The sequence below is a fragment of the Aspergillus pseudoviridinutans genome (assembly GCF_018340605.1).
Source record: "Aspergillus pseudoviridinutans IFM 55266 DNA, scaffold_6, whole genome shotgun sequence".
NCBI classification, from domain to species: domain Eukaryota; kingdom Fungi; phylum Ascomycota; class Eurotiomycetes; order Eurotiales; family Aspergillaceae; genus Aspergillus; species Aspergillus pseudoviridinutans.
This window is the reverse complement of record NW_025091286.1, coordinates 1,212,186-1,223,753: the sequence shown is the minus strand read 5'-3', so window position 1 is coordinate 1,223,753 and position 11,568 is coordinate 1,212,186. Positions and strand designations below refer to the sequence as shown.

At 51.9% G+C, this 11,568-nt stretch overlaps 3 protein-coding genes across 3 annotated transcripts; 2 read left to right on the top strand and 1 right to left on the bottom strand.

The window, feature by feature from the left end:
- Positions 1-1,454: 1,454 nt before the first annotated feature.
- On the top strand, positions 1,455-2,900 carry fdh (formate dehydrogenase (NAD+) FDH1; the record flags this gene model as incomplete). Its single annotated transcript, XM_043304717.1, has 4 exons — positions 1,455-1,646; positions 1,719-1,894; positions 1,955-2,499; positions 2,557-2,900. The coding sequence occupies 4 exons, from the start codon at positions 1,455-1,457 to the stop codon at positions 2,898-2,900; spliced, it is 1,257 nt and encodes a 418-aa protein (XP_043160652.1).
- A 1,147-nt stretch (positions 2,901-4,047) lies between these two features.
- Positions 4,048-4,552, bottom strand: Asppvi_008851 (uncharacterized protein; the record flags this gene model as incomplete). Its single annotated transcript, XM_043304716.1, has 2 exons — positions 4,048-4,464; positions 4,526-4,552. 2 exons carry the CDS (start codon positions 4,550-4,552, stop codon positions 4,048-4,050), a joined length of 444 nt encoding a protein of 147 aa, XP_043160651.1.
- Positions 4,553-5,326: 774 nt separating this feature from the next.
- On the top strand, positions 5,327-10,893 carry Asppvi_008850 (formin sepA; the record flags this gene model as incomplete). The annotated part of the gene is made up of 3 exons (XM_043304715.1): positions 5,327-6,522; positions 6,578-9,989; positions 10,054-10,893. 3 exons carry the CDS (start codon positions 5,327-5,329, stop codon positions 10,891-10,893), a joined length of 5,448 nt encoding a protein of 1,815 aa, XP_043160650.1.
- Between the last annotated feature and the right edge of the window lie 675 nt (positions 10,894-11,568).

Here is an 11,568-nt window from a genome sequence, read left to right as displayed (position 1 = left end):
AGACTCGGGTGGTTGGACTTAATGTGGACTCAGTACCCAGAGGTATACCTCTGAAATTTGAAGAGGGCGTGCGGGGTATGAGGGGACTCTCCTCATGAGGGGTAAGTGATGTGACGAGGGGGTTTCATAGCTATCTAAATGGGAATAGCGTTCCATATCTAACCCCTCAGCTTAATGGGGAGCTGGGTATCGAGGGGCATCCACTGGTGGGAATGAGTAGAGGGGTACCTCTGTACCTAGATCCTAAGCTGTTTGCTGCGTGAGGCTGGACCCGACCGATAGTCCTCTAATCTGCCAACCCCTCACTAAGAGGTCAAGGCACGCTTTTTCTTCGATGCTATGCAAGGACACACAGGTAAGTATTGACAGGCTCATGTCTGTAATCTGTTAAAAGCAATCCGTAGTTGTCTATCATGTCATGTACGTTTCTCTGAACCCCGCATTGCCGTAGTCTTTCGAGTCTAGGTCACTTAGACGTAGCAGCATACCTTGGTCGCACAAGGATGAATGCCAATTAAGGATACTCGAGTGACAGTATTACATGCATATTCAAGAATAAGCAATCATTTGCTAGGTGCTAGGATAATAATCCTCTTATCGACTCACGTAGCGCCAAATGTCAAAGCTCTCTCCAACTCCAACCACTCGCACTGTCTTTCTTCTTGTCCCGCATGCGGAGAGACCCAATGATCCATCATCCCACCCACTTTCCATGCGTTCCCGCCGATCCGTTCGTATTCTTGACTCCTGGACTAGTTAGGTAGTATTGTTTGTTAGCTGAGGTGGTCTTCCATCTTACCTTTGCAGTAAACCAGGTTGCTCTGCCACGGCCCACTGGTTGGTGGAGTTCCGCTCATCCCCAATGGATAGTGCCGCATCCTCGACACCTTGATGGTTACTATGTGGTAATATGGTACTACCAGGCATAACCCCTTAGAGCGCTGGTGTCTTGAGAATTGGAGAGGGGCAGATTGCTCCAGTCTGTTCACCATGAAAATTGGTCTAGTAAAGGACCCAGAAAGGTCTATATATTTGGGGCCATGTCCCTGTAGTTCTGAATGCTCCTTTTTTTTCTATATCAATCTCATACATCATTCTCCTCCTCCTCATCATCAGCTCATTCTTTCGCTTGACCGAATCCGGTAAGTTTCCTGATATGTCTCCCTCTCTCCTCATTCTTCCCTCTTGGGTCTTTGTCTACCTGAAATAGCCATAATTCTTGGGCTTCTCCCTGGATCATGATTCCCCACCTTCCATGCCATCCGGCTGTTCCCCGCCCTGCATCATGCTTCCATCACGACTACGGGATTTATGCGCCGAAATAACCATTGAACATCTGGCTCCAGGCCTAAAGTCAATGATGATTTAAATAGACCGCTGACTCCCTCCTCAATCTTAGGGTCATCTCTCAACTCATCCTTCTTTATATCTAACTCAATCAACTTCAATTCAAAATGGTATTTATCCGTTCTTTGTCCCGTCAGCTGCGGCGGCCTGCCACTTCTGTCTTTTCTACCAAAGGAGTCTTTTCTCCTTCCAGCAGTAGTCCATTCCGGGCTGCTTCTCTGGGAGGTTCTATTTCTAGTGCACGAACGCTGACAGCCTCTGCCAATCTACAGGGCAAGGTTCTTATGGTCCTCTATGACGTAAGTACCCGCAACAACTTCTTTTTGCTGTGACATGACAAGGCCTGGAAAACTGATTGACGATGAAAACAGGGCGGTGAGCACGCCAAACAGCAGCCTGGCCTTCTTGGTACCACCGAGAATGAGCTTGGTTTGAGAAAGTGGCTCGAGGAGCAGGGCCACACTCTGGTCACCACCTCCGACAAGGAGGGCGAGAACTCCACTTTCGACAAGGAGCTGGTCGATGCCGAAGTCATTATCACCACCCCGTTCGTGTCCCATCTGGAGTTAACTCACACTGGCGCGCAATTACTGACCTTCTGTTATAGCTTCCACCCCGGTTATCTCACCGCAGAGCGCTTGGCCAAGGCCAAGAACCTGAAGCTCGCCGTCACTGCCGGTGTTGGTTCCGACCATGTTGACCTCAATGCCGCCAACAAGACCAACGGCGGTATCACTGTCGCCGAAGTCACTGGTTGCAATGTTGTCTCTGTCGCCGAGCACGTTGTGATGACCATTCTGACTCTGGTTCGCAACTTCGTCCCTGCCCACGAGCAGATCCGCAACGGGGAATGGGATGTTGCTGCCGTTGCCAAGAACGAGTTCGACCTCGAGAACAAGGTCGTCGGAACCGTCGCTGTTGGACGTATCGGTGAACGCGTGCTGCGCCGTCTCAAGCCCTTCGACTGCAAGGAGCTGCTCTACTACGACTACCAGCCCCTCAAGCCCGAGGTTGAGAAGGAGATTGGCTGCCGCCGTGTTGAGAACCTCGAGGAGATGCTCGCCCAGTGCGACGTTGTCACTATCAACTGCCCTCTGCACGAGAGCACTCGCGGTCTCTTCAACAAGGAACTCATCTCCAAGATGAAGAAGGGTAAGTTTTGCTATCATGTTCGACTCGCAAATAACTCGTCCGCTAACTGTATCCCAGGCTCTTGGCTCGTCAACACCGCTCGTGGTGCTATTGTTGTCAAGGAGGACGTTGCCGAGGCCGTCAAGTCCGGTCACCTCCGCGGCTACGGTGGTGATGTCTGGTACCCTCAGCCTGCTCCCAAGGACCATCCCCTTCGGTACGTCCAGGGCCCTTGGGGCGGTGGTAACGCCATGGTTCCTCACATGTCCGGTACCTCGATCGACGCCCAGATCCGTTACGCTCAGGGCACCAAGGCCATCCTCGACAGCTACTTCTCCGGTCGCCACGACTACAGGCCCGAGGATCTCATCGTCAAGGACGGTGACTACGTCACCAAGGCCTACGGTCAGAGGCAGAAGTAAGTGTCACAATCACTTTATGAAGCGAATGACTGATTGTACTTATTCTTGCACGTTTCTTTGGTTTCACCTTTATGAGTGACTTACCCATCTTATGATACCTAAATGGCATTTCTCTTTTCTTCAATCCATTGGCTACTCAGAGCGCGAGTTCCAACTCGGCTCCTACTCTTAAATACTGTATGGTCTAGAGTGCAAGCTTAATAGCTGATCGGAGTTTTATGATCAAGCTAACAAGCCATGTATGCGGTTTTTGACACGCAACACAGATGCTCAGCAACATTTGTGGCAAGGCAAAGTCCTCAGTGCTTCTCAGGTTGAAATAGTTTACCTTGAGACTAGCTGGTGGGGACCGTCGATTAGCTAAAGCTTAACCCTTTTAGAGTTGCTTAACCTGTAAGCGCAGGCTTGGTCCCTTGGAACCATGATGATACTGTCAATAGTTCAATACAAGCCATAATCTGTTACCCTCCAGGGAGTTGAGAACCAATTCAATTGTGTTTCAAATAACTGGACTCTCCTCAGTCACACTGATCTGAAAGCTCAGACTCAAGGCTCCAGCGGACTACATGCCTCTCAAGCTATCAATTTTGCTTGAACCGTTACTATATATGTAAATATAAATATGAGTATCAAGCTCAGTGGAGGACACTTTCTGTTCTAATGCATAAAACACTCCGTTTAACTCGTGTGTTCTGTGCAGAAAAAGTGCGAGGTCGACGATTGCTCTGGACAACCGAAATTAAGATCCGGACGTTAGTCAATAGGATAAATTACGTCCTTGATGCCACAATGTTCGAGCGAGGTTATGAGGTCCTACACGTAAAATACAGATCTAGTTGAGTTAGTATTCTCACATATCTGGCATCATTTGGTATGTACCTTAGCCAGCCTCCTTGAAACGATGTTGCCACGGTATTCTGAACGTATATGTCGGATAGACAGGTCTCACTTGAGCGTATCTACTAACCATCTCAATATTCTACCGACACCTGATTCTCAAGTGCAATTCGGAAATGTCTCGATGGGATCCATCAGATACATGCGAAAATATCTGAAGAAGAGACCGCAGTCTTCATGCCGCTTGTCTAATATGCATATACCCAAACGCCAGCTGTAATTGCAAGACAAACAACTAATCGATCACAAATCACCGACGAACCCTTGAATGGCCATGATCATCCCCTTCATCATCGCTATCGTCCATGAACCCCTGCTCGAGGTCCCGGCTGAGTCGGCTGGTTGCGTCAGCCGTTATATCGCGCCGTCTTTCCAGCGCTTCCCTCCGAGAGGGATCCATGTCCATCCCAACCATGATTTCCCCCTCCTCGTCAAATATGCTAATGTTATCGTGTTGTCCGTCGGTCTGCCGCCGCCACGACGATGGCAAGAAGAAGCGCATGACAGCATCGGCTATACGATCTCGCAAGGATAAAGTGTGCGCAGAAATCGCTTGCAACGGAAGATATTGTGAGTAGCGTTGATGATAGCGACGGAAGAATGGGACGATGAGGAATGAGAGGAGGAGATAAAGCGCCAGGGATATTACGGCGGGGATAAGGAGGGTCTGAGCAGAACAGATCATTAGAAATCAACACCGTCAGAATACGAGACCGCAGAAAACTCACCTTGGCCACATTTGACATGGAGCCCATCTTGACTGTGGCTCAAAGTGGTGGCTTGAGTTGCGTATACAGTTATAGGCACCAGCCTAAGTAGAGGCTCAGGAGTAATGATAGTGACGGGTCTCTGATCAACATAAAGACATCACGCTCACATCACACAAGAATAAGACAAAGCGACTAAGGCTTCTATAGATTACCATTCAGGTTTCCAGTAGCCGATACCTGCTGGCGATTATCTGACAGCCTGCTCTTCGTCGCAGATGCTGCAGACTAATGCAGACAAGCACACGTGACTGTATCTCCTGAACGGGGAGAATGGTCACGTGAGTAAGCGGCCCCTGTTGCGTTCTAGAGCCGCCTCTCACCCCCCTAAACGAGTAATGCCCGCGCTTTAACCCTGACAAGCAAACGACGTTTCTAGCATCATCCTAGCTTTGCCCGCACAAGCAGGACAAGCGATCACCCCCTTTCTGGGAGACCGATACCCCTCGCTTGTGGTGTTGCGCCTTTTTCGCATCTAGCCCGGAAGAGGAGGGAGGATTTGAAGTGTTACTATTCGGCGCCCTCCCCCCTCCTGTTCTAGCGCTGCTCCGCAGCGGGTATTCAACTGCTAGTCAGGAGTCCCAACTACGGCTTACTGGATTTGAGTTGGATGTCGTTGACGCCCTTGCGCAGGTTTGACAGTAACGGGGTTCGTCGGTTTCTGGGAACAACCTTGTTAGCGACAACGCTCCTGTTTTAGATCTTCTGGTTGTGGACAACGCTCATGCTGCGCCCTGCATTTCCCCAGCGACGCCCGTCAAGATGCCAACCACCACGTCCGCATCCGACAAATCGAGACAAACCTCGGCTGGCAAAGGATTCTTCGGGAGGAAGCTGCACAAGGAGAGGCCGGTAGATGATCGGTATGAGGGTTATGGAGGGTCGGAGAATCTCGCCCCCCCAGGAAGCGCTGCTGGATCCCGTTCGTCCCGCCATTCGAAACGATCATCCGTCCAATCTGTGGATTACTCGCACGACTTTGATCCAAGCGGTCTCTCGATGACCGCAGGAGTCATAACATCCATTCCCTTTGAGAGCCTTCCTGCGGATACCAGGTCTCCCATCCCGGTAGATTATCTGTCCAGGGCAGAGACATCGCCGCGAAAGGAGCCTTCGCCAAATCATCTTGCCAAGGGGGGCAGTGATTTTCATCAATATCCAGCATGGAACCCGACGGGACCACGAGAAACCAACGCCTTTTCCCATCCTACTGGACCCCGTCCCCCGCCGCACGCGTCCAATGTGTCTATGGTTGGGAGTACTGCAGGAGACAAGAGCGCGAGGTATCAGCAGTGGGCAAGACCAGGCAGTTCGGCCACAAATGCTGGGTTCAGCCATAATTCTTCGTCCACCGTTGATTCATCATCGACGTCGCGGATGTCCCTTGATCAGACCAGCATACACTCGTCTCTCTCTTCCAACACAAGGGGCTCGAGTTATATCTCGTCGGACGGCTCAGCACGGACGCTCACAACATCGCATTCAGGTGACCGTGGCACTCTCTTCCCAAGCAGCGGCAACTCCAATCGATTCTCTACTGCACAAGCGGCATGGCAAGCTGCTCAGCTGGCTGCCCAACCTGCTGCACCGGCCCTCAATCCTGAGCAATATCTCACGCGGCCCAGGGACGATCGCATAGTGGACCAACTGTTCCTTGACTTGATGCAAAAGCGAGGCTGGCAAAACCTTCCAGAGCAGGCCAAGCGGCAGATGCTGGCGTATCCCGCATCCAAGAAATGGACGCTCGTACACCAGGACCGCTTGACGGAACTACAGGGTGAACAGAAGCGGAGACAGAACGCAAGGCAAACTCATGGCCATGACGGTCCAACCGGCATTCTCGAGCGGGCCGATGAAGAAGGGAGCCCGGAGTGGTATGTGAAGAAGGTCATGGACGACAGTATCACATCAAAACAATTGGCCAGCTTGAGTGTCAGTCTGCGAACGCAGCCCATTAGGTGAGTTTCTTGTACCAGGCTTACCGCTTTCTACCTCCCGCTAATAATATGACAGTTGGGTCAGAGCTTTTGTCGAAGCACAAGGTCAAATCGCCTTGACCAATGTTCTCTCGAAGATCAACCGCAGGAAGGCTTCGGGCCCTGTCCCCGCACCACCGACAGGCGACCGGGACTTGGATAGAGAGTACGATATTGTCAAGTGTCTCAAGGCCCTCATGAACAATAAATATGGTGCGGACGACGCAATCAATCATCAGCAGGTCATTATCGCTCTTATCAGCTCGCTATTATCTCCGCGGCTGAACACAAGGAAATTGGTCAGCGAGGTTCTGACCTTCCTATGTCACTGGGCGGAAGGGGAGGGCCATCAAAAGGTCTTGCAGGCTATGGATCATGTCAAGAATCAGCATGGCGAAACTGGCCGTTTTGATGCCTGGATGCGAATCGTGGAGGTGACGATCGACGGCCGGGGCAAAATGGGCAGTTTAGTCGGTGCCAGTGAGGAGTATCGCAGCGGCGGCATTGGCATGGAGAATCTGCTCATGGAGTATGCGGTCTCAACCATGATGCTCATCAACATGTTGGTGGATGCGCCGGAAAATGACCTACAATTGCGATGCCACATCCGGGCCCAGTTCATCTCTTGCGGCATCAAGCGTCTCTTGACGAAGATGGAAGGCTTCCAATACGAGGTCATCGATAAGCAGATCGAGCGGTTCAGAGAAAATGAGGCCATTGACTACGAAGATCTCCTTCAGCGGGAGAGTAGCAGTATGAAGGATAGCATCGAGGGTGAGGTGAAGGACATGAGCGATCCCCTGCAAATAACGGATGCCATTCTGACCAGACTCAATGGGACGCGTGCCCATGATTACTTCCTTTCCGCTATGCAGCACATGCTTCTCATACGGGAGAACTCCGGAGAGGACGGTCTTCGAATGTTTCAGCTTGTCGATGCCATGCTCAGCTACGTTGCCATGGACCGGAGACTCCCCGATCTGGATCTACGGCAAGGATTGACTTTTACAGTACAGAGTCTTCTGGACCGGCTTCATACTGATGCAGAGGCAAGGCGGGCATACGACGAGTCCCTTGAGGCGCGGCAGATTGCGGAGGCCGCAATTGCGGAGCGGGACGAGATGAAGGCGCAGGTGGAGATGGGCGCGGATGGTTTGGTGAAGAAACTGCAGAAGCAGATCGATGAACAAACGAGCATCATTGAGCTTCAGACTAGACAAAACGAAGCACTCAAGGCAGAGCTTGCCGATGTTCAGCGGCTGCGTGCTCAGGAGCTGCAGCGGAATGAACTGGAAACCAGGGAGCTCTATCTAATGCTCCGAGACGCTCAGGATATCGCTGCATCGAATGCCAAGAAGAATAATCTTGCCGAGACCGATCCATCGCACATGAGGGGTATCCTGGACCGGGAAAGACTGCTGGAGCGGTTGGAGAAACAGCTTGAGCGGACCAAGACTCAGTTCAAGCTGGAGGGCAAAGTCTGGGGCCAACATGGACCCTCTGACCGACTGCGTGAGCTACGGGAGCAGATGGATGGCGAACCTGACCCGGAGGACTTCCAGGAACAAGCTCGTCGAAACCTGGAAGCTAGCGCTCTGGGTTCTGTTCATCGCAAAAGAAGCCATGTTCCGGAGATGGAGGCTGCTAACGGTCAAGAGAGGCCATCGGACCAGGATGGGTCACTTCTCGTCAACTTTGGACGGCCCCGAATGGATCCGGAGCAAGCATCTGATTTGCTGGGGGAGATTGCTTCTAAAGTCCCAAAGATCGACGCTGAAGATGCTGAAGTCGACGAGAATGATGCTCAACCATCTCAACCCGAGATTGGAGAAGCCCAGGTCGGCCAAGATGAAGTGAAGCTCGAGAGTGAGAGCGAAAAGCCCGAAGAGAAACCTGTATCCGTGCCTGCACCTCCCCCTCCTCCTCCTCCGCCCCCACCACCACCCCCTCCAGGTGGTGCGGTTGGCATTCCACCTCCGCCTCCACCGCCGCCCCCACCTCCGCCGCCAGGTGCCAAGGGTTTGGGGGTTCCACCTCCGCCTCCTCCTCCACCCCCTCCTGGCTTTGCTGGAGGAATGCCTCCGCCTCCTCCTCCGCCGCCCCCTCCTGGCTTTGCTGGAGGAATGCCTCCGCCCCCTCCACCTCCCCCGGGTCGGTTCGGAGCACCTCCACCACCTCCGCCGCCTGGTGTTGGCGGAGGCTGGCGAGCCAACTACATGGCTTCGCAATCTGCACCTTCTCACCCAACTGCCGTCTTGTCATCTATTAGACCTAAGAAGAAACTTAAGGCTCTTCATTGGGACAAGGTCGATACTCCACAGGTGACTGTGTGGGCCATTCGCGACCCCACTCCTCAAGCGAAGGAAGAGAAGTACAGCGAGCTGGCGAAGAAGGGCGTGTTGGACGAAGTCGAAAGGTTATTCATGGCAAAGGAGACCAAGATCTTTGGGGCCGGCTCCGGCGCCAAGCAGCGCAAAGACAAGAAACAGATAATCTCAAACGACTTGTCGAAGACCTTCCAGATCGCATTGGCCAAGTTCTCTCAGTACCCTGTCGATGATGTCGTCCGTATGATTATCCATTGCGATCCAGAAATTCTGGACAATATGGTGGTTATGGACTTTTTGCAGAGAGAGGAGATGTGCACGATACCTGAGAATGTCTCCAAGCTAATGGCACCTTACAGCAAGGATTGGACGGGGCCTGATGCTGCTAGTTCTGAGCGAGAGCAAGATCCAACCGAGCTCACGCGGGAGGACCAGATTTACCTTTACACTGCTTTTGAGCTAAATCATTACTGGAAAGCGAGAATGCGGGCCCTTGCATTGACACGCTCCTTCGAGCCGGACTACGAGCATCTCTCGACGAAAACCCGCGAGGTCGTGAGGGTCAGCGAGACCTTGAGAGACTCAGTCTCCCTGATGAACGTTCTTGGACTGATCCTGGATATCGGTAACTTCATGAACGACGCCAACAAGCAGGCTCAAGGTTTCAAGTTGAGCTCGCTCGCTCGTCTTGGCATGGTCAAGGATGATAAAAATGAGACAACATTCGCAGACCTCGTTGAGCGTATTGTCCGCAATCAGTACCCCGAGTGGGAAGGTTTTGTTGATGAGATCGGCGGCGTCATCGGAGTGCAGAAGATCAACGTCGACCAGTTGCGGGCAGATGCCAAGAAGTACATTGATAATATCAAGAACGTGCAGGCAAGCCTTGATGCAGGCAATCTAAGCGATCCCAAGAAGTTCCATCCACAGGACCGCGTGAGTCAAGTCGTCCAGCGAAGTATGAAAGATGCCAGAAGAAAGGCGGAGCAAATGCAGATTTATCTGGAGGAGATGGTCAAGACGTACGACGACATCATGGTCTTTTACGGAGAAGATAATACAGATGAAGGAGCTCGACGGGACTTCTTTGCGAAGCTGGCTTCGTTCTTGTTGGAGTGGAAGGTAAGCTTTTTTCTATGTCGTTCGTTCATTATGACAATGGCAACCATGGCTAATGGATTCCTAGAAATCGAAAGAGAAGAACGTCGCCCTTGAAGAGGCCAGAAAGCGTACCGAGGCTTCCCTGGCCCGCAAACGTGTCAACGCCGGCCTTGCCAACAGTACTGGTGCAGGCGATGCGCCACTGTCTCCTGCTACGAGCGGTGCCATGGACTCGCTTCTGGAGAAATTACGAGCTGCAGCTCCTCAGGCTAGAGATCAACGTGATCGTCGTCGGCGCGCCAGGTTGAAGGAACGTCACCAGGTTCGCATTGCTTCAGGTCAGAAGATGCCGGACCTCACTGCATCTGAGCTCGCAAATGGTGAAACACAGACGGACAGTAACAGTGCCACTCTCGTGGGCGTCAATAATGACGCTAGCACTACAGAGACCGGTCTGCTGAGCCCGCCAGGTCAAGAGACCGATGTAGACACCCATACAAACGATCTGCAGGTGTCAGAAAGCGAAGACGTTGCAGACCGCGCTGCAAGCATGCTGCAAGGTCTCAGAGATAACATGGACAACAACGGAGAGCGTGCTCGACGGAGAAGAGAGAGCGCCGAGGAGGAACGCCGGAAACGCAGACTGAGAAGGAGGAATGGAGGAAATGCTAGCAAAGACAGCGCTGACGGTTCGAGTTTGTCGATCGTCCCAGAACCCGCAACGCCACCACCCAGTACTGAAGCCTCAGCACTGAGTGAACCCGGCATGATCAGTCCTTCGAATGAGGAGAATGGGGCTTCACAGCCTCCTCAAACTCCCTCTATTGTCGTTTCGCCGAACGCAGATCAGCATCAAGGATCACCCAGTGACGAAGATCCCCTCGGTGGCTCGCCACAGCATCAGCCTACAGAGCAGTCGGGTTGATCTATAACCCATAGTTGCTGCTTGCTCGACCGAAACAAAATCACCCGAACTCTCATAATATAATGTTTGATTGATAGACTTACTGATGTCGTCTCGGAAACATTTCCCTATGTGTCTCAGTGTATAATATCCCCCACAGTTACTTGTCTTCACCTTTTTCTTTCTTATTCTTTTCCTCCTTTTGATCACTGACAGCCCTCTTTTTCTTTCCGGTCAACATTAGCAGCTCGAACATCTCTTTTCTAGATCTTCCACCTTTGTTCCCGAGCGTACCTTCATTGTGACTTGCTTTTGAATTCATCATTCGAGAGTACATCGTCCCACCTACCCGTCATCCATATTTCGGCATCTCTTAATTTTTGTTCTCTTCTCTGCATATCTATACAACTTTCTTTATTCCATTTTTGTACATAGTTTCCTTCAGCTGCTGACTGTCTCTTCGCGCGTTCCTTCGGCGGTTCGTGCTTTTCCTGTACTGGCACGACTACTTGCGCTTGTTGTATCTCTTTGGCGGTGGATCTTGAAGCGTCGGTTGTCTGGCGTATGGCTCGGTGTCTTTCGGCGCGCAGGCGTGACGAAGTGACGCAAGTGTCGTGTCGTTGAATATCCCCCATGCATATGTTGGTGCCCAAGATTTCGCGTTGACCTGCATGGTCTGTTACTTTTAAGGTTAAT